At 34.6% G+C, this 23,441-nt stretch overlaps 1 protein-coding gene across 2 annotated transcripts in view; it reads right to left on the reverse strand.

The window, feature by feature from the left end:
* COL4A5 (collagen type IV alpha 5 chain) overlaps positions 1–23,441 on the reverse strand; it is a 231,544-nt gene that overhangs the window by 135,668 nt on the left and 72,435 nt on the right. For both annotated transcript variants that reach the window (XM_021678553.2, XM_021678559.2), the window contains exon 2: positions 4,960–5,019. In XM_021678553.2, the coding sequence (XP_021534228.1) occupies positions 4,960–5,019 (60 nt within the window). The remainder of the gene's footprint in view (positions 1–4,959; positions 5,020–23,441) is intronic.

The following is a 23,441-nucleotide window of genomic DNA, read 5'->3' on the forward strand; positions in this document are numbered from 1 at the left end:
AACAGAAAACTCAGAAGTAAACCCACAACTATACAGCCAATTAATCTTTGACAAAACAGGAAAGAATATCCAATTGGAAATGGACAGTCTTTTCGAACAAATGGTGTTGGGAAAACTGACAGTGACAGGCAGAAGAATGAAACTGGACCACTTTCTTACACCACACACAAAAATAAATTAAAAATGGATGAAAGACCTAAATGTAAAACAGGAAACCATCAAAATCCTAGAGGAGAAAACAGGCAGCAATCTCTTTGACCTCAGTTGCAGCAACATCTTGCTAGACACAGCTCCAGAGGCAAGGGAAACAAAAGCAAAAATGAACTGTTGGGATTTCATCAAGATAAAAAGCTTCTGTACACTGAAGAAAACACTCAATAAAACTAAAAGGTAATTGATGGATGGGAGAAGATATTTGCAAATGACATATTGGATAAAGGGCTGGTATCTAGAATCTATAAAAAACTCATCAAAATCAACACCCAAAAAATAAATAATCCAGCTAAGAAATGGGCAGAAGATATGAACAGACATTTCTCCAAAGAAGACATCCAAATGGCCAACAGACACATGAAAAAGTGCTCAACATCACTCATCATTAGGGAAATACAAATCAAAACCACAATGAGATACCACTTCACACCTGTCAGAATAGCTAAAAGTAACAACTGAGGAAACAACAGATGTTGGTGAGGATGAGGAGAAAGGGGAACCCTCTTACACTGTTGGTGGGAATGCAAACTGGTGCAGCCACTCTGGAAGACAGTATGGAGGTTCCTCAAAAAGTTAAACATAGAGCTACCCTATGACCCAACAATTGCACTATAGCAGCACTATCAACAATAGCCAAATTATGGAAAGAGCGCAAATGTCCATCCACAGATGAATGGATATAAAGATGTGGCATATATACAATGGAATATTACTCAGCAATCAAAAGGAATGAAATCTTGCCATTTCAACAACATGGATGGAACTAGAGTGTATTATGCTAAGTGAAGTAAGTCCTAGAAAGACAAATATATGATTTCACTCATATGTGGAATTTAAGAAACAAAACAGATGAAAAGGGAAAGGGAAGGAAAAATAAAATAAGAAAAAAACAGAAAGGGAGGCAAACCATAAGGGACTGTATAGTTAAGAGAACAAACTGAGAGTTGCTGGTGATGGGTATTAAATGGGTATTAAAGAGGACACTTGTGAAGATGAAAAAAATAAAATAAATAAAATTAGCTGTTATTTTTTTAAAAATGGGCAGAAGACAAACAGACTTTCTCCAAAGACATCCAGATGGCCAAAAGACACATGAGAAGATGTTCATCATTATTTACCATCAGAGAACTGCAAATCAAAACTACGAGCTACCACCTCACAACTGTCAGAATGGTTAAAATCAACAGCACACAAAACAACAGGTGTTGGCAAAGATGTAGAGAAAAAGGAACCCTCTTGCACTGTTGGTGGGAATGCAACCTGGCGCAGCCACTCTGGAAAACAGTCTGGAGGTTCCTCAAAAAGTTAAATATAGGGCGCCTGGGTGGCTCAGTTGGTTAAGCAACTGCCTTCGGCTCAGGTCATGATCCTGGAGTCCCGGGATCGAGTCCCACATCGGGCTCCCTGCTCGGCAGGGAGTCTGCTTCTCCCTCTGACCCTCCCCCCTCTCATGTGTTCTCTCTCATTCTCTCTCTCTCAAATAAATAAATAAAATCTTTAAAAAATAAAAAAATAAAAAATAAATAAAAAAAATTTTTAAAAAGTTAAATATAGAACTACCCTACGATCCAGCAATCACACTACTGAGTGTTTACTGAAGGAATACAAAAATACTAATTCAAAGGGATACATGTACCCCTATGTTTACAGCAGCATAATTTACAATAGCCAAGATACGGAAGCAGCCCACATGTCCACTGGTTGATGAATGGATAAAGTAGAGGTGGTATATACAATGGAATATTACTCAGCCATAAAAAAGAATGAAATCTTGCCATTTGCAATGATACAGATGAAGCTAGAGTATAATGCTAAGTGAAATAAGTCAGGGAAAGACAAATACCATATGATTTCACTCATATGTCGAATTTAAGAAACAAGACAAATGAACACAGGGAAGAGAGAGAGAGAAAGAGAGACAAATCAAGAAACAGACTCTTAATTTAGAGAACAAACTGATGGTTACCAGAGGGGAGGTATGTGGGGGGATGGGGTGAAATACGTGATGGGGATTAAGGAGTACAACTGTCATGATGAACACCGGGTGATGTATGGAAGTGCTGAATCACTATATTGTACAGGAACTAATATAACACTATATGTTAACTAAATGGAATTAAAATAACCCCCAATTTGTTCTTTGTATTTAAGAGTCTGGTTTTTGTTTGTCTTTATTTTTATGTATATTTTCATTGTATATAACAATTGTGTTGGCAGATTTTTCAACTCTCTAATGTTTTTACGTTGTTATACAGTATTCATCCTCTTGGATGAAAAGTCTGTCATCACTCATATCATTGTGTCCCTGTATGTAATGTGTATTTTTTCTCTAGCTTCTTTCAAGATTTTCTTTTAATCTGTTTTTTTTTTTTTCAGTAGATTCATTATGATGTGCCTAGGTATAGTTTTATTTTTATTCTGCTTGTGGTGTGCTGAATTTCTTATATCTGTAAATTTATATTTTTCACAAAGTGTGTGAAATTCTTGTCATTACTACTGACCCTTCAATTATTATTCTTTTTTGTCCCCTGTTTACTTCTCTCCCTGTTGTTACAGGACTCCATTTACATTTGCATTAAACCATGTGATATTGTCCCACAGGTCAGTGAGGCCCTATGCATTTGTTTTCTTTTTTTCTTCAAATTGTATCTTTCCTCTGATTCATCTTTAAATTCACTGACCCTTTCTTCCATCATCGATTCTGCTGTTAAAAGCCTAATGGGTGAATTATTCTTTCTCATACTTTGCCTTTTAAATCTAGATTTTCTTTCTTTTTTTTTTTTTTTAGTTTCCAGTGCTCTGTTGTAATTCTCTATTTGTTCACTCATTAAGAGCACATTTCCCTTTAAATCAACAAATATATTTATCTTATCGCTTTAAATCTTTGTCTACAAATTCTAACATCTGTGTTATTTCAGAGTTAGTTTTCATTCATGAGTCTTCTTCTTGACTATGGATCTCTTTTACCTGTTACTTCTTATGCCTAGTAAGTTTTAAGAGCAAATGAGACATTGTATATTATAGTCATCCTAGATTTTTTTATCTTCCTCTGAAGTGTACTGAACTTTTGTTTTCGGAAATAGTTAACTCAACTGAACTAACACTTAACTTTGTTTTCCCTTCAATGGACAGCAGTTAAATCTATGTTCAATTATTGCAGACTTCCAGCTGTTCCTTTTGGTGGGTTGTGTGAATCTTCCCCTATACATACAAAGTTCAGGGTTCAACCAAGAATTTGGGTGGAATTTACAAACAAATTTTTGGGCTGTGCTCTCTGTGCCTCCCTCTATTGCAGCATATTTCCCATCACTTTCCAGTCATTCTGGCATCCTCAACTCTGTCCTCTTAACTTCTTAAGCCAGTAAGACTGTGGCTTTTTGTCTGGGTTATAGCCATCCTCTGCCATGCAGACTGAAGGACACACTCAGGATAAAAGCCCATAAATGCAAACTTGCCCAGTGTACTTCCTTTCTTCCAAGGGTAGAATCCTCTCTACTTTTTTCCTGCTTTTCCTATGCCATTAAGTAGGTATAAATTTTGTCTGCTTCTCCCTCTCCCTCTCCCAACAACCCTCTCCCCTCCACTCACCCCTCTGGCTCATGCTCCCACGTGCACACTCTCTCTCTCAAATGCATAAATAAAATCTTTAAAAAAAAGTCACTCTACCAATATCAGAAATGAATCTCTTTTGGTCTTTTTACCACTACAGAAAGCACACCCTTACTATAAAACTACTCCCCTCAAAATAATGTCACTTAAATAGGTGTTCTAGTTAACACTAGTCAATTATTATTAACAGGTGCTCTGTTAGGAAGAAGTGAGTCAAATGGAGCTTGGAAATACAGCATTGCAAAACAAGCAGGTTTCTTTACTCCAGGACTTTTAAACATCTTTAATGTGCTAGTAGACCTTCTATATCCCTAAATGGAATATGCTCCTGAGATACTATTCTAAACTTTTTCGTATATAACTAGTAAAATGCACTGATTCATTAAAAAATATCTGAGCCCCATACAGTGGAGACTAGAGTATGAACCCCTTTCTCCTAGCATAATTCTCTTTAGGCCACAATTCATTATCCTTTTTTAATCTTCTAATCTCACTGTCAGTCACTGAGTCAGAGGGGCTAGGTTTATGCTATTTAATCCTCACCAATACTTACTGTGTAATTATCACATGTATACAAAAGGGGTGCTGCTATGGGAAAAGTGAGATAAAAATAGAGATTCACCAATCATTAACTTACACGGACTAGATAAAAATATATGAAATTGCCTAGCATGATACCCAACACAGATTAGTAGCCTGATGTTAGGTTCCTTCTTAAGTGTCTTTCCCTCTTTTGCCTCTTAAGTCAGTGAGTTCAACCAGATTGATCGCAGGTTGGCAGACTACAACTCTCAGACCAAATGCAGTAATAAGTCTGTTTTGTATAGTCCAAGAGCTAAGAAATTTTTTTACACTCTTAAAGGGCTATTTTAAAAATGAGAGAAAAATGTGTGACACAAACCTTATGTGGCCCACAAAGCCTAAATTATTTACTCTATGGTCTTTTACAGAAAATGTTTGCTAATCCCTGAGATATAGTCTAATCCTTACAGCAATCTAAAATAAGCAGTATGGTAGAATTCATTTTATTTACTTAGATGTGCAGTAGAAGCCCTATTTTTTTTAAAAAAAAAAAACATATTAAAACATTATTTTACTGGTTTTACTAAGTTTTCAAAGGCTCATTTCAAATCTTACCTTTTCTCCTTTTACACCACTACAGTCACATTTTGATCCTGGAGAACACCCATAGCAAGCCTGTAAGGAAGAAAAAAAGGGAGGAAAGTGATTAAATATGAACCTGAAAACCAGTCTCTGACTTACCCCTCAACTAAATTCAACAATCCAAACTTATTACCCAAATAGCAAAAAAATATCTGAAAGAATACATACCAAATTGCGAACAATGGTTACCTCTGGCGAAGCTTGCACCTTTTATGGTACACACTTCCATTTGATTTTTTCACAATGAGCAGATGTAACTTTTATAATTTTAAAGTGAAAAATATCTTTTTTAAAAGATATTAAAAACTTAAAAGAATTCAAACAACTTCCCTGTAGTATGATTTGTCACTTGTCCAAGCTCTTAGGAACTCCTTTTTGTACTAACATCACATGCAAGAAATGACCTTTCAATCTATATTAGCAATGACCTTGGCAACTAGCCAAAGATGTCTGCTGGTTGAAGTTGCTTGTATCTTGGCATTCGTGAGCAATCACGGAGCATAAAATACATAATGCTATCTTTTACCAACTTTTTAAAATTTGCTTCCACTCTCTCATTACTAGTAGCTCAGTCTATAATGATTCCAACAGTTTTACCACAAATGTTCCCACAGCCTAGATGTTCTAAAGAGCCACTACTAATAAGTTCATTAACTCATATTAAGAATTGAGGTCTTGAAGCCAGAAAAATATCCTCCTCTAAAATAAGAACCCATAAGAGGGGCACCTAGCTGGCTCAGTCAGTGGAGCAACTCTTGATCTTGGGGTTGTGAGTTTGAGCCCCATATTGGGTGCAGAGATTACTTTAAAAAATGAAATAAAATAATAAAATAAAATAAGAACCTGTAAGAGAAAAAGACAGTAGATGACTTCTGACATCCAGATCTACCCTATACTCTGGCATAAAGCTGAACTGCTTAGAAAAACAAACTGTAATTAGTTTAACACATGTAGATAACTCACCATTTATATACAATATGGTAGTATGCTTCTCATTAAATAAGAGAAATTTTTATGTAATGTAAATACCAAGTAATGTGTATCAATGCTCGGCCTCGGAAGACTGTGACTTAAAAAGTACCTTAGCCTCCTTCCCAACGTTCCATGTGTTCCTTTGCTCCAACTACTACCAGAATACTTTCCCAATTTCTTATCAAACTACTGACCTCATCCTTCTACTCATAACTCCTAACCCATTCAGCTGCAACTAGAAGTCAGCCACATGTTCAAACTCCTTTTCCTGATGGAAGCAAACAACAATGGCTTGATGTTGGAAGTTAATCTCTTACTCATATTGCAAGATGTTGTTCCAGTAAAAAATGCTTCTGACATCTCTAATCTAAAGTCTGTTACGCAGCTGTTATTTGTCATACATATGGGATTAGGTTATATACTGGTTTTAGTATTATACATCAACTACAAGTTAAATGGACTTACACAGACTTACTCATCAAACATGAATTGGGCATGATTAGAGGCCAGAAAACTTGTTAGGCACTACAGACGACTAAGACACAGCTCCTTCCAACATATAAAACTAACTCAACAAATACTCACTGATCACCTGTTATGTGCCAACCACTATGTTATGTTAGGTGCAGATGGAAGATGCAAAGACAGTACATATTGCTCTCTAATAGAAAGGATAATTCCATACGGAAAAATTACATTACAGTGTGTCAGGAACAGAGGTTAATTTAAGATACATAATATTGTTTTGGGCAAACATGAATTCTAGATTTCAAAGTACCAATTTACAAATTTTAGAAGCTACTGAATCACAAGATAAAAACTGCCAATGGTCATATTCACTGAATTAGATTGTGCAGATTATCAATAATCAGTTACATGCATTAATGGAGGAGTAAAGGATAATGGTAATCCAAAATGGCTGTACATCTAAAAATAACATTTGACTTTGGAATGTATGTCTACACTTTAAATGTAAACATACGAGCATCGTTTTCTGGTGTTACAAGTAAAAGATGGTGTAACTTTCCATTTTCATCTTTCACTAAGAAATTTTTCTTTTTAAAATATAAATTAAGTTCCTGAGAATAATGCAAAGACAGAGAGGATTTTGTTAATATGGAGAAGATACTATGTGAATTTTCTTTACTATTGTATTTCTGGCTTCTCAGTATCCAACAAAATCCTCCAAATGCTAATATAATTTGTAAACAAGCAATATAACTTTAAATATGTGTGCATGTTATTTTGGAAGTAATTTTATACAGTATTTTTCTTTAAAATTAATTAATTTCATCTTTTTGTACTTCTTTATTACTTAACATGTAGCTATACTTTAGAGAGTTCGCTACTTAAGACATTTGATATTTTTTTGAATTCAATTTAAAAATTTAATTTATATTCTATTTATTCCACCTACATGATAATGACACTGGTCCTGGGGGGAGGGGAGTGTTTAAAGGCATTGTAATACACACACTGACCACTAGATGCCACTTTCCATACAGTTATAACAGTGATGCCCACAAGGAACTAGCCCCAATTTGACATTTGGTTAATGGAGCAACTTGTTTTTTACCAACAGCCATTAATATTAATTAGGTGCCCAATAAGTACAAAGCACAATATTAGGGCTATGAGTCATACCAAAAAACGTGTAGACATGAGTGCTGCCTTAAAGAAACTTCCAATCTAGTTTTAAAAAAAAATCTATGCCTAAATAAATAAAAATAAAATTTAAATACAATGGAATAATGATGTAGGAGACAATGGTAATAGAATGAGCTCTAAAATATAAGAAATATATTCTGAGTTTACCTCAACAATTGAATCATTAGGAGACCATAAACAAGTCATTCCCATGCCCTAGGACTCAGTTTTTTCTCTTTGGTAAAATGACAAAGATGGACAATATAATCTCTTTAGGAAGTTTCCAGCTTTTACAGTCTGTGATTCATTAGGATTTACCAAGTAAAAATGAGTGGTATAGTCGATAATTGCTGTCAAAATTAAGAAAGGGAATTCCCTTGAGCCTGGGAGTGTTCATAACAGCTCTATAGAGAAAGAAGGTAAATAACTTGACTTCAATTTTGAAGGATGGGCAGAAAGATTTCTAGAGGAAAAATGGCCATGGCAAGTACGAAGATTAAAACACAAAATTTTTGTGGGCAAAGAGCCAGGTAAAATAAACATTAAGTACCTCAGTCTAAGGACTTCTTAAGTCCATATGAAAAAGGTATAGTAGGAAATAAGGCCAAAAAAAGAAAGTTCTTTTAAAAACTGGAAAAACTATTTAATTCTGCAAAGTCATTGAACACTGTTAAAGCAAGAAAATGATGCAACTGTAGGAATGTTTTAAATGTTTTAAGGAGAAAATACTAAAAAGCATAGAAGATTTATTATTATCACATAGTAAAACACATCATGAAACTACAATAATTAAAACAGTATGGTCTCGTTCAAAGAATGGGCAGCTGGATGAGCCATAATAGAAAGGCCAGAAACACACACACACATGCACACATTTACTATATGATAAAAGTTGGCATATCAAATAAATGTGAAAATAATGGATTGTTCAACATATGGTGCTAGGACAAGTATAGAAAATAAATTTAGATCTCAGGCTCGTACAATTAAAAAAAACAGATATGAGGATTAAAAGTACGAATAAAAGCAAACTTCAACATGCATTAGGATCACTTAAAGAACCTCACAAAAATTCAGGTACTAGGACCCCATCTTAGAGATGCTATTTCTGTAAGCTTGAAATTGGCTACCAGATTCTTAAATTTTAATAAACATCTCTAGTTAATTCTGATTCAGTGATTCAAGATATATACACTACAAAATAATGGCATAGAAAAATAAGAAATATTCCAATACGTGGCTAATTAAGTATCCTGACGATATGACTGCTTAAAAAAAAACTAAAACTGTTTTTAAAATGTAAAAATATCTTAAAGCATCAAAGAAAAGCACAATAGGATTTATCAGGCAAAAATCTAGAGGAAAAAAAACCCAGTAAACTGACCAATGAAACTACTTTTGCCCTGAGGGCATTTACCAAACTTGGGAGAATTTGAGATTCTTGTTTCACAACTTTTTCAGGTTAAAGGTATTTCATACATAAAAAAGTACCCCATGATCGCACCCCCAGGAACTTTTAAGAAAGATATCTTGGCACTCAGCAGAAAAGTACAGGGGAAAACATCTCTGAGAAAGTATAACCATAAACTGGCCTACATACAGATTTACAATCTAAATTAGCATTTAGCCGGGTGGCCCAGTAACCTCCAACAGCAAATTTGCTTAGAGTAGACTCAAATTGCTTTGACCTCCCAGAGGCTAGGCAGAAATACACACAAAGCCTATGTAGAAGAATATACCTTCAGAGTGAACTTCAAAGAATTCTAAAAAAATTTTTGGAAAGGAAAGTAAGATATCCTACTCAAAAATCACTACTCATACAAGGAAGCAAAATATCATAAGCAAAAACCAGGAGAAACATCTGACAGCTGAAACTGCTTGGCAAAAATTTCAGATATTAGAATTACTAGACACAAAATATATAACTATTTTTGCAATTATGAAAGATATTTTCAAAACTTGAAAATAATAAATGAACCAAGAAATTGTAAAAGAAAAAAAAAGGAAAGGTAACATGGCTGAATTGAAATAAAATAAAAATTTTGGAAGTAAAAATTGAAATTTAGGGGCGCCTGGGTGGCTCAGTCATTAAGCGTCTGCCTTCAGCTCAGGTCGTGATCCTAGGGTCCTGGGATCGAGCCCCGCATCGGGCTCCCTGCTCAGCGGGAAGCCTGCTTCTCCCTCTCCCTCTGCCGCTCCCTGTGCTTGTGTTCCCTCTCTTGCTGTGTCTCTCTCTGTCAAATAAAATCTTTAAAAAAAAAAAAATTGTGAAATTTAAAACTCAGTGGATGAGCTTTACAGCAGACTATATATAGCTAAAGAGACAGTAAAGTTTAAAACAAGACAAAGTTAACAGAAATTGTCTATATTACAGAGATAAAACATGGAAAATGTGAAATAATAGTTAAGAAGTATGGAAGAAAAAGTGAGCAAGTGTATAGCATACAGGTAATTAGGTTTACAGAAGAAGATGTGAAAGAGGCAATGGGGCAGGGACAAGAGTTAGAGACAATGGCAAAGAGTTTTCAAGAAATAAAGATATCTGTAATTGAAGAAGTCTAACAGATCCAATGGAAGTAAAATCAAACCCCAAGCTAGACACAAAATAGTATAACCTCAAAACATAAAACCAAAGACAAGACTTTAAAAGTATCAAGAAAGACAAGAGAGATTGCCTTCAAAGGAGTGGCAATTACAGATTAGTTCTCAGAGGTACAATGGAAGCCAGACTAGAATGACATTTTTAATATACTGAGAGAAAACTGTCAACTTATATTTTTTACCCAGTAAAAATACCTTTCAACAACAAGGCAAAAATACAGACATTTTTAGACAAATAAAAACTGAGACAGTATGCTCCCAGCAGGGCTACACAAAAGGAAATTCAAACCTTTTGAGTATCTTCTGACTTTATATGAAAGGAAATGAAATTGAAATGGAAGGTCTAAAATCCAAAAATAATGGAGAAAAAAGTGGTAAATTTGTGGGTGAATTTAAACAAACAGTAACTATAAAACACAATTATAAAAAGAGCTGTGGGGTTCAAAAATACAGAACTAAAAGAAAAACACAGTGATAATACAATGTAAGTCAGGGGAGGATGAGTGAAGTTAAAGTATTCTTAAGGTAATTGTAATTGTGTAGAAAACGGGCATGGGTATGGATTACTTTAGACTTTGATAAGGTAAGCATACAACTTAGGTATTCTAATTCCTAGGGTAAACCTTAAAAGAAGGTAAGTGAGGTGTTAATTCCAAAGGAGTAGAGAGGGACAATACCCAATAAACCCAAAAAAAGGCAAAAGAGAGAAAGAAAGTGCTATCTTAAAATAGATAGAAAAATAAAAGAAATATATCAGTAATTATGTCAAGTATAAGTAAGTGTAAAATGACATGATATAAGGAAATAATCAGACAAATGTGGAATGTGGTATATACGAAGGACAACTACCATGGACTCTTCAAAAAGTCAATGCCATGCCGAGGTTTTGTGAATGACAGCTTGAGGACCTCTGCGGATCATCTCCCTAGCAAAACAACAATAGCTGGTGACATTTAGAAACAACAAAATTTATGTCTCTGGATATTGCCCTAAGAACCTACAGCAAATGAAGAAACAACCATTCAACAAAATTTACTAAATCTCAGTATGAACAGCAAGAATCTATGGCATTTTAGCCATGCCCCACTCCCTTCCTCTCTCCCTTCCCTGTCCAGCTTGACAAAAGCTCCACAAAAGGTGGAAGCAGACATGAACCCAGAGCTCCTTCTCCCTCCAGCTCCCAGCTGAGCACTAGAGCATCTCACTGCAACAGGTCATCAGCATTTCTCATTCTCCCCCTTGCCCAGTTCCAAGTTGCAGAAGCTCAATTCCAACCTAAAACAGCTGAGAATTCTAAGGCTTTTGTTTTCCACACAGCCTCAACTCATAAACAAAAGCTCTACCCCAGGCATGGCCGACAGAGTACTGTGCTCAACTGCCCCAACCACAGCTCACCCCCAGAGCACAGGGCAACCACTAGAAAATAACTCAAAAAATACAGTGGAGAATATCATTAAAGGAATTAAAATATTTAACTAAAAAAATTCACTTAATAAAAAAGGAGACTGTAAAGGAGGAACAGAACAAAAAAAGCATGAGGAATACATAAAACAAAAAAGGCAGACAAAAATCTATTTATATCAATAATAACACTGAATGTGATTGCATTAAACAAGCCAATCAAAATTCAGAGATTGTCAGACTATATAAAAAAGCAAGACCAAATGATGTATGTAGGAGAACACAATAGTTTAAAATATACGAAAAGCTTGTAAATAAAGAATGGAAATAATACAGTCATGCAAACAGCAACAGAAAGAGACTAAATGTTTTTTCATCCCCAACACCTCCCCCTACTACTGCCAAATTCATATGCTGAAATCTTTATCCCAATTTTATGGTATTTGGAGATGGAGTCTTTGGGAGGTAATTAGATCATGATGGTATGGCTCTCAGAGTAGGATTATTGTCCCTATGAGAAAAGGCCAAAAAGTTACCTAGCCCTCTTTCTGGCATGTGAAAATATAAGAAATCAACAGTCTGCAAGCCGGAAGAGGGCTTCCACCAGAACCTGACCATGCTGGCAGCCTGATACTAGAATTTCAGTCCCCAGAATTGTGAGAAATACATTTCTATTGTATATAAACCACCAAATTTGTGGTATTTTGTGATAGCAGTGTAAACTGACTAAGATAGCAACCATAAGAAAGCTCGAGTAGATATACTCATAGCAGACAAGATACATGCCAAACAGAAGTATTACTAGACATAAAGAAGGATGTTTTACAATGATAACAGAGTCAAATCACCAGGAAGGCATGACAAGTATAAACACAGACGTACCTAAGAGAGCCCCAAAATACATGAAACAAAAAATGACTGAATTGAAGTGAGAAATAGTTCAACAATAATAGTTGGTGACTTCTATACCCCACTTTCGATAATGAGTAGAATGGCAAGACAGAAGATCAACAAGAGAATAGAGGACTTGAACCACAGTATAAACCAACTAGACCTAACATACATTTATTCAACACTCTACCCAAAAACTGCATAATATACTTTCTTCTCAAGATTGTATAGAACATTATACAGGATAGATCATATGCTAGGCCATAAAGTAAATCTTAATAAACTTAAGAAGGATTAAAATCATACAAAGTATGTTTTCCTATAACAATGAAATGAAATTAGAAATCACCAACAGGAAGAAATTTGGGATATTCACAAGTATGCAGAAAATAAACAATTTATTCCTAATTAATCTTTGGGTCAAAGGAGAAATCACAAGGCATATTAGAAATTCTTTGAGAAAATGTGAAACTAAACCCACAAAATATCAAAACATAAGGGATGCATTTAAGTATTGCTTAGAGGAAATTTATAGTAGTAAATGCCTATGTTTAAAAAAGATGTCAAGTCAATAAATTAACTTTAACCTTTAGATATTAGAAAAGAGAGAAAACTAACCTAAAGCAAGTGGAAGAAAGAAAATAATACATATATGAGTTGAAATTAGTTAAGTGGAAAATAGAGAAATAGAGAAAATCAAAGAAACCAGAAGTTGCTTCTTAGAAAAGACTGACAAAATTGACAAGCTACCAAGAAAAAGAGACACTCAAGTTAATGAGTTTTACTGAAAGACTTTTTGATTGAAAGACTCAAATTATTAAAATCAAGAATGAAAGAGGGGACATTACTACCAATATAGGTAGGAATAGCAGGGAACTTCCTCAGGCTGATAAAAGGCACCTACAAAAAACCTTTGGCTAACATCATAATTAATGGTGAAAGACTGAATCCTTTCCCTACATATCAGGAACAAAACAATGATGTCTAGTCTGTTACTTCCTTTCAGCATCATCCTAGAGGTTCTAACCAGGGTAATTAGACAAGAAAATGAGCCATTCATATTAAAAAGGAAGAAGTAAAGCCATCTCTACTCACATACAACATAGTCTTGTATATAGAAAATTCTATTAAAGCTAATAAATAAGTTCACAAGGTTACAAGGTACAATATCAATATACAAAAAAATCAATTGTATTTCTATACACTAGCATGAAATTAAGCAAAAACCCATTTACAGTAGTGTGAAGAAGAATAAAACACTCAGGAATAAAGATAACTAAAGATATATAAAATTGATTCAGAATTTATATGAAATTGCAAGGTATCTCAAAAGTCAAAACAGCTTTGAAAAAGAAAGTTAGAGAATTCAGACTTCTCATTTTCTAAACTTATAAGTAAATCTTCCTGACCTTTGGTTAGTCAAAGGCTTTTAAATATGTTATCAAAAGCACAAATGATAAAAGAAAAAAATAGGTATGTTTTAAATCTCATAAAAATTTATTTTTTTAAATTTTCATCAAATTAAAAAAATTGTGCTTTGAAGTACACTATCAGGATAGTGAAAGACAACCTATAAAGTGGAAAAACATTTGTAAATCATGTACATGATAAGGGGCCTGTATCTAGAATATATAAAGAACTCTTATTAACTTACTGACAGCCCAGTTTAAAAATGGGCAAAGGTAGCAACCAAAGTGTCCATCAATAGATGAATGGAAAAAGAAGATGTGATATATACACACAATGGAATATGACTCAGCCATAAAAAAGAATGAGATCTTGCCATTTGCAACAACATGGATGGACCTAGAGAGTATAATGCTAAGTGAAATAAGTCAGAGAAAGACAAATACTGGGCGCCTGGGTGGCTCAGTCGGTTGAGCGACTGCCTTCGGCTCAGGTCATGATCCTGGAGTCCCGGGATCGAGTCCCGCATCGGGCTCCCTGCTCGGCGGGGAGTCTGCTTCTCCCTCTGACCCTTTCATGCTCTATCTCATTCTCTCTCTCAAATAAATAAATAAAATCTTTAAAAAAAAAAAAAAAGAAAGACAAATACTATATGATTTCACTCCTATGTGGAATTTAAGAAACAAAACAAATGCACAAAGAACAAAAGATACCAAAAAAATCCCAGACTCTTAAATACAGAAAACAAACAGGTGGTTGCCAGAGGGGAGGTGGGTTGGGGGCTGGGTAAAATAGATAAAGGGGATTAAGAGGTACAAACTTCCAGTTACAAAATAAGTCACAGAGATGAAAATTACAGTATAGGGAATATAGTCAATAATATTGTATAAACATTGGTGACAGATGATGACTATACTTAATGTGGGGAACACTGTATAATGTACAGAATTGTTGAATCGTTATGTTGTACACCTGAAATTGATACAACACTGTATGTTAATTATAATGTTCTAACTTCTACATAAACAAGAGAGAACAGAAAAAATGAAAAAATAAAAAAAAATGTTTAGAATTATTGGTAATTAAATCAATTCAATTTCGAAACATTTCTTAAGTATATACAGAATGGCAAAGATAAAAAAAAAATCCTAGCCGTAGGGTAGGAAAGACAAGGCAATGTCATATGCTGGTCTTAGGAAAATGAATTTGTATATCTTTATGTGTAAATTCGGAAATATTCTCATATCCGATGAGGAGGTTAATTAAGAAACTGGGTTAAAAATCAGTGATATGATGAAGAAGGTTTTTTTTTTTTAAATGGTAACAAGAAAAATAAAGATAAAATCTTCAGAAAAAATCTATAAAAGAAAGTTATGGTCCAAACTGGAAACAAATCAAATGAATCTTATAAGACTACATTTGACTATAATTCAAGATTCTCTTTGGGCTCCACAGGTTTTGTGGCTTATAATTATAAAATTTTTGTCTCTGAGTCCAATCATAATATGAAGTTCTAGGTGTGACTGATACTTACATAATTATATTGCTATCCATTTTTTATCAAATTTTAGATTAACTCTGAAGGCAAATCCTAGGAGAATTAATTATCATGATAGAACAGCATGTAAGAGTTATAATCTCTAGTAGCAAAATAATGACATAGCTGAGAGAAATTGGCAGGAGGAGAATGCAGGAGAGTAATATAGGAACCCTTTTACCATAAAAAATAAAATAAAAATAAAAATGGGCAAAGGAATATGAATTGGTATTTCTCAAAAAAAGATATACAAACATCCACTAAACACATAAAAAGATGCTCAAGATCATTAGCAATCAGGGAAATGCAGATCAAAACTACAATGAGATACAACTTCCCACACAGTAGGATAGCTATAATAAAAAATAGACAACATCAAGTGTTAACAAGGATTCCAAAGCAATTAGAATCCTCATATACTGCTGATGGGGATGCAAAATGGTACAACTGCTTTAGAAAATAATCTGGTAGTTTCTCAAGCATATGACCCAGCAACTCTACAATTCCATACCTAGGTATATATGTAAGCAAAATAGAAACGTATCTACACAAAAACATATAAATGAATGTTCATAGTATTATCCAGAGTAGCCTAAAAAGTATAAAACAACCCAAATGTCCATCAACTGATGGGCTGACAAACAAAATGTAGTATATGCATGCAATGGAATATTATTCACCAATAAAGAGCAATGAAGTACTGATTCACACTATACCATGGGTGAACCTTGAAAACATTATGCTAAGTGCTAAAAACCAGACACAAAATACTACATGTTGAATGACTCTATTTACATGAAATGTTCAGAATAGTCAAACTTATAGAGAAAGCAACTAGATTGGTGGTTGCCTAGGGCTGGGGTGCTGGGGGGACATAGGGATTGACAGCTAAGGGTTTCTTTTGGGGGTTGATCAAAATGTTCAAAAACTGATATTGGTGATGGTTTCACAACTCTAAATGTTCTAGAAAGTATTGAATTGTGAACTTCAAGTGGGTGAATTGTATGTAAATTATATCTCAATGAAGCTGTTAAAAAATCAGTGTTATGAAAAAAATGTGGGAAGACCATTCTGTCAAGAACAATCAAGGTTCTAAGATTTTTCCCTAGTTGGAAGCTAACAAGTTAGCCTGCCATAGTTTCATAGATACTGGCAGAAAATACAAGATGTTTTGACCAGACAATAATTCATTATTCACAGCAATATCCTTGGCTTCCCTGATCCACAGTTTCCACAGGGTGACATGAAGAGGACAAGGTAATGCCTTCACATACACATTATTGTTAAAGTAGATAAACTGAATGTTTAGGAAACCCACATATTTTATAATGGGCAGTAAGCTTGCTTGACCTTTGTTCTGAAATGTTATCTTTATTATACCGGGCAATAAACAAACCTGGTTTTTCCTCCAAATAGAAATACTAGTTCTATTTTCCAAGTTGTTCACTACACAAATACACTTTAAAAGATAGTCCAGACCAAAGAGCCAGCTCCACTCCTCTCAAGATATACAGAGACACGAGAGACCTATAGTAAATTTTCTTCCAACACATTCCAGATTTTTAAAAATTTAAGGAAGCAAAACAAATATAGTATATGAACAGCTATAAAAGACTTTTAAGGACCATTAGGGACATCTGAATATGACTTGAATATTAGATTATACCCTAAAATCATTGTTGGGGTGCCTGGGTGCCTCAGTTGGTTAAGTGTCTGCCTTTACGACCCAGGTCATGATCCCAGGGTACTGGGATCAAGCCCGGTTTTGGGCTCCCTGCTCAGTGGGGAGCCTGCTTCTCCCTCTCCTTCTGCCCCTCCCCCCACTTGTGCTCACTCGTGCGCTCTCTCTCTCAAATAAATAAATCTGAAAATAAAAATAAAATCATTGTTAATTTTTTCAAGCATGATAATGGTATGTTTACATATAGTATAATGTCCTTTTCTTTTGGTGAGGCATGATGCATGCGGGGGTATTTAGGCATTTAACATACATGGTATCTGCAAATTACTTTTAAATGGCTTAGCAAAAAAGAAGTGTATATACACACACACAAATACTTACATAATCATTAAACTTGCCCACACACAGACACTGGAGAGCAAAAGACATAAAAATATAAAGCAAATAGGGTAAAATGCTAGCAAGTGCTGAATCTAGAGGGACCATACAGTGGTATTCATGAAACCTTCTTTCAATTTTTTAAAATATTGTCACTAAAATGTTAGGTGGGTAACTACATTGATAAAAGTGTTTAAGAGACAAGTATCCTCAGACTGCAAAAAAAAAGGGCAATTTGCAACATGTATGTTATTTACCAGAGACATCAAAAACATAAGGTTACATGCAAAGATTGAAATGAAAGCTGAAAAAAGTTGTATCATACACATAATAAACAAAGAAAACTGGTATCACTGTATTAATTTTAAATAAAATAGACTTCAAGGCAAAAAGCATTATAAAAGATAAAATAGGGTCACTTCCAAATGATAAAAGGTTTGGTTCACAAGAAATACACTTTTTTTTAAAGGTTTTATCTATTTATTTGAGACAGAGAGTGAAAGAGAGAATGGAGCAGGGGGAGGGGCAGAGGGAGAGGGAGAAGATTCCCTGCTGAGTAGGGAGCCTAACATGGGGCTCTATCACGGGACTCTGGGATCATGACCTAAGCTGAAGGCAGACGCTTAACCAAGAGAGCTACCCAGGCGCCCCAAGAAATACACTTTAAAAACACCTAAAGTTGTATGCACTAGTAACATTCTCAAGTACACACAGTTAAAAGTACCAGATCTACAAGGAGAAACAGACAAATCCACAATCATAGTTGCAAATTTTAAAGAGATCTCTGATTACTGATAGAACATAGAGACAAAATAATCTGTAAAGATGTAGAAAGATTTAAACATGATTACAAACTTGTTCTAGTGAACATACATAAAACAGTGTACCAAACAAATGAAGAACACACATTTAGATCAGGCACATACTAGGTATTTATAAAAACTGACCATATATACACTGGGCTTTACAGTTAGTCCAAGCAAATCTCAAAGGATAGAATTCATGCAGAACATGATCTCTGATCATAATGCAATTAAGTTAGAACAAATAATCTAAATATAATCAAACTCTTCCAGAGAACAGAAGAGGAGGAATAAAACTAACATAACCATGATACCAAACTGAAATAGGACTGAGTACGAATGGAAAATCAGAGGTCAATCTTACCAATGAATTTAAGTGCAAAAATTCTCAATAAAATATGACAGGGTTGGATTTAACCTAGGCCCTAGCCATTGTTGAAAGGAAAGAAAAGGCTTGAAAAAAGAAAGAAAAATGTCATTCACAGATGATATGATTGCATAGAAAGGCAATTTAAAAGAATATACATAGAATTTAGAAATAATAAAATTTAGCAAAGTTGCTGGGTATGAATCTAATATATTAAAGTGAGTTATATTTTTATACGCCATCAGAGAATCAAAAATAAAAATTAAAAAAAAGAGGGGCACCTGGGTGGTTCAGTCGGTTAAGTGTCTGCCTTCGGTTCGGGTCATGATCGTGCAGTCCCGGGATCGGGCCCTGCGTTGGGCTCCCTGCTCAGCAGAGAGCCTGCTTCTGCCTCTGCCCCTTACTCTGCTTGTGCTCTCTCTCTCGTTCTCTCTCAAATAAATAAATAAACTCTTTTAAACATTTTTTAAAAAGAGACAATGGTGTCCCTAGTGCAGTCCCCCAGGAAAAAAAAAGGGAACTAAATATGATGAGCTTTTGAAAAAAACAAAGTGTATGAGAAATGCATGTTAAGAACAGATGAAATGTAATTAGAGACTCAGGGGGAAAGATCAACATCAAAAAAATAAAAAGAAATGTAATCATTGAGTTTTTATCTGGCTCTACAATCAGAAACATATTCATAATATTCACAATTTCCAAATACTGTAAACATTGCTTACTGATTTAACTGAAAACAGCATGACATACTAAGAAAAGGTACGAGAGATAAAGATGGTAGCAGAACGAGCACTTCATCTGTCCTAACACAAAGTAAGCAGATAATGTGTTGATCAAGAAAAACTTATTTGATGGGGTGCCTGGGTGGCTCAGATGGTTAAGTGTCTGCCTTCGGCTCAGGTCATGATCCCAGGGTCCTGGGATCGAGTCCCGTATCGGGCTCCCTGCTCATTGGGGAGCCTGCTTCTCCCTCTCCTTCTCCTGATCCCCCTGCTTGTGCTCTCTCGCTCTCTCTGTCAAATAAATAAATAAAACCTTTAAAAAAAAACTTATTTGCAAGTTTTAATTTTTAAGGAACTGATCTAGGAAGTCAAAATGGATGAGGAAAGCAACATGTTTTTTACTATGAGTTGTACTTTTTAAGCCATATGCACACAATATAATACTATGTCACATTATTACACAACGGCTACTCTCATGAGTCTCATAAACTCTTGGAAGATACTAATTTAAATTTAACATATCAAAACAGAAGTCCTCGTTAACCTGCCAACTTTTAACACAGAACCTCTGTTTTGGAGGGCATGAATTCACCATCCTTTAACAGTTCAAGGCTAAAAATTTTACATATCTTTTGTTACATCCTTTATTTGATATCCTACCACAATCCATAAACAGATCATACTATTTCTTCCTTAAAAAATGCTAACAACAAAAGAATGTTAGCAGAGTTGAAAGAGGTCTTAGAAATTATCTAACCGATTCCCCTCATTTTAAACAAGAAATAGAGGGCCAGTCGATGACAGAGCCAGAGCCAAAGCCAGAATAAGTTTCTTGACTTTTCCAACACTTTAAACTGATTCCCGTTCACTTCCCAAATCTGAGCAAAAGTCAAGATATTTTGCCAGATTTTCTATGAAAACATTTTCTTCTACCATAAAAGTATTTCTTAAAAAATCAAATTACAGATGAACACATTCATCAGTTTGAAAGCCTTGTAACCAATGCAGCAGCTGCCACTGTGTACAAACCCAGAACTTAAAATATGAAGAGACTCAATAAAATGATGACTATAACATGTTATTATTCACCAGTACTAACATTTAATGTTAATGATTTTCCTTGATTAAAACATAACAGTTTTTAAGATAACTAAAGAATAAAGATACACTCATTTAGTTTTCAAGAACCTATTTTTTTTCCAATGGGGATAGAAGAAGGTTGGGGAAAGGAGGTGACAGGTCTAAATAAAAAGCTACCAAGCAGATGTATGCTGGACTGTTAAGTTTAAGCTTATAAAATAACATTGTTCAAAATGAGCACAAAGATTTGAAGTCATCAGTTATCAGACACTGGTATCTAATCTGGACAAATTACCAAACATGTCATTATCAGAAGTACTGTAACCTTAAAAATCCATAAACAAGTTAACTCAGATTAGCCCTAGTGATTTTACATTTAGGATAAGGAAGCAATGCCTATTTTGGGTAAATTATTTATTTCTGAGTACTTTTGGATACCATTTGAAAATATGTGAAATGGAGAGCTTTTTAAATAACTGGGTTACTAGATGCTTTTAATGGCATTTGTGTAAATGGGATTTTTACATTACAAAGTTATCCTAAATCAGAATGGCATTTTTTTTTAATTTTATTTTATTATGTTATGTTAGTCACCATACAATACATCATTAGTTTTTGATGTGGTGACCCATGATCCATTGTTTTCGTATAACACCCAGTGCTCCATGCAGTACGTGCCCTCCTTAATACCCATCACCAGGCTAACCCATCCCCCCATCCCCCTCCCCTCTAGAACCCTCAGTTTGTTTCTCAGAGTCCATAGTCTCTCATGGTTCTTTTCCCCCTCCGATTCCCCCCCTTCATTTTTCCCTTCCTTCTCCTAATGTCCTCCATGCTATTCCTTATGTTCCACAAGTAAGTGAAACCGTATGATAATTGACTTTCTCTGCTTGAGTTATTTCACTTAGCATAATCTCCTCCAGTCCCATCCATGTTGATGTAAAAGTTGGGTATTCATCCTTTCTGATGGCTGAGTAATACTCCATTGTATATATGGACCACATCTTCTTTATCCATTCATCTGTTGAAGGGCATCTCAGCTCTTTCCACACTTTGGCTATGGCGGACATTGCTGCTATGAACATTGGGGTGCATATGGCCCTTCTTTTCAGAATGGCATTTGTTAAGAGTAGCTTCTATGATTGGCAGATAAGAAAGAAACCAAGTATAAGTACTCTAATTAGGAGCAATTTCCCCCCAATTTTAGGTGTCAGTAACCAAAAATTAAATTTGAGAAGTTTTTATGGAGTCTGGCTCTGTACAAATTAATATGGGATATATGGAGATTATTAAATATCTTATCTCCCTGGAAGATTTTATAACCTAAAAAGGGGAATTAGAGAAATAAGCAAATAGAGAAATAAGCAAATAGTATTTATTAGAATGAGATAAATGACTTAAGATGAACATAAAGTGTTCAAAAGACAAAAAAAATATTTAGAAAACTGGTAACAAACACAAAATGTATTTTTCACATGCTACTCAAGTAGATTTTTTCTAGCAAGAATTCCCAAAGTTTTTAAGTAGAATAAGGAATATTTGAAGGAAATAAGTATATATACATGTCAGTTATCTAAATTTGAAAATAAACACAAGTAAGCATCACAACCTAGAAGAATAAGAAGCTTTTCAGTCCTCAGCTCTACATGATCTATGATATCCACCTAAAACATTTCTAGCCATCCAGTCTCACCTAGTGTACATCTCTAGTGATGATGAACTCAAAAGGCAGCCCATGATACTAATATTTAAGACACTTTTGTAGTAAGATTTAACCTGCTTAAGTCCCTTATAAAGAAAATTCAACAATGGGAACTCAAGCAAGTAACAGATTAAAATCATCTTAAAATGAGATCAACCCAACAAATCACTTAATATTGTTTCTTAAAAGATATAATATAACCAGCAGAAGAAACATTTAATTTCTGTATTTAAATGGAAGGCAGTTATTTTACTTTGGGGGTATAGGGAGATGGATAGGGCTTTATACATAAATGGTTTCTGCCATAATGATTATTATTCATTTTTAATATGAACCGTTGGTAAGAAAATCTGGTGATATATACACTTTCATCAGTAAAATGAAACACACATTCTTAAGTGATACCATCATATCTAACCTGCAACTATGGGATTATATGTATGCCGTAGATGTATTAAAGATTTGGGGGTGAAAGGGCTGCAAAACAAGAAAAATGACGAATAGCATTTGTGTAGTTCTTTATAATTTATAAATGACATAACGTATATCATATTTGGTCCTCTCAGTAATAAAGTTGTGATATATGCAGGTATATTTATGCTTTCAGATGTAGAAATTGAGGTTTAGAGAGTTTAAATGACTTGAATTAGTACCACATAGTAAGCTAACACTTGAACTCAGATTTTTGTCTTTTGCCTCTAAATGCCATTCTTTTCACTACTAACTCCGGAAGAAAAGTATCCAAAACTTCCAACCAAAAATTAGTGGTCCAGAAAATGATGGGATGATAAACATGAGGAGCACAATAAAACCACTGGATTTTAAGTTGTAATTTATTTCTGGGTATTATGAAAACTTCCAACACCATTTAAACTGATTTCTTTTTGGTTAAATGAGTTAACCACAGCTACGGCTTCACTGGGAAAAGAAAACTGAGAAGATAAACCTTGATTTTGTGGCAAGAAGGTTTTTACAGACTGGCTACTAACAGCACTGTGGCTTTACATTCTGTACCAGGCCTGTACAGACATATCCTGAGTTTCAACATCTTTCTTAGGATTGCAGTAAAGCAGTTCCATAAATGTAAAGAGATTAGCACAAGTTGAACTTATCTGTAGTTATTTGTTTTAACTTGGCCTTGGAAAAGTACTAACATCACAGATAAAAGAAACAAACAAAAAGACCACAGTACCATGATAATAAGAATAAAAACCTCTGAGTTGTGCTGAGCATAAATATGTCTGGAATGACTCCTTTTTAAGCAGT

The sequence above is a fragment of the Neomonachus schauinslandi genome, chromosome X (assembly GCF_002201575.2).
Source record: "Neomonachus schauinslandi chromosome X, ASM220157v2, whole genome shotgun sequence".
Taxonomy (NCBI): Eukaryota; Metazoa; Chordata; class Mammalia; order Carnivora; family Phocidae; genus Neomonachus; species Neomonachus schauinslandi.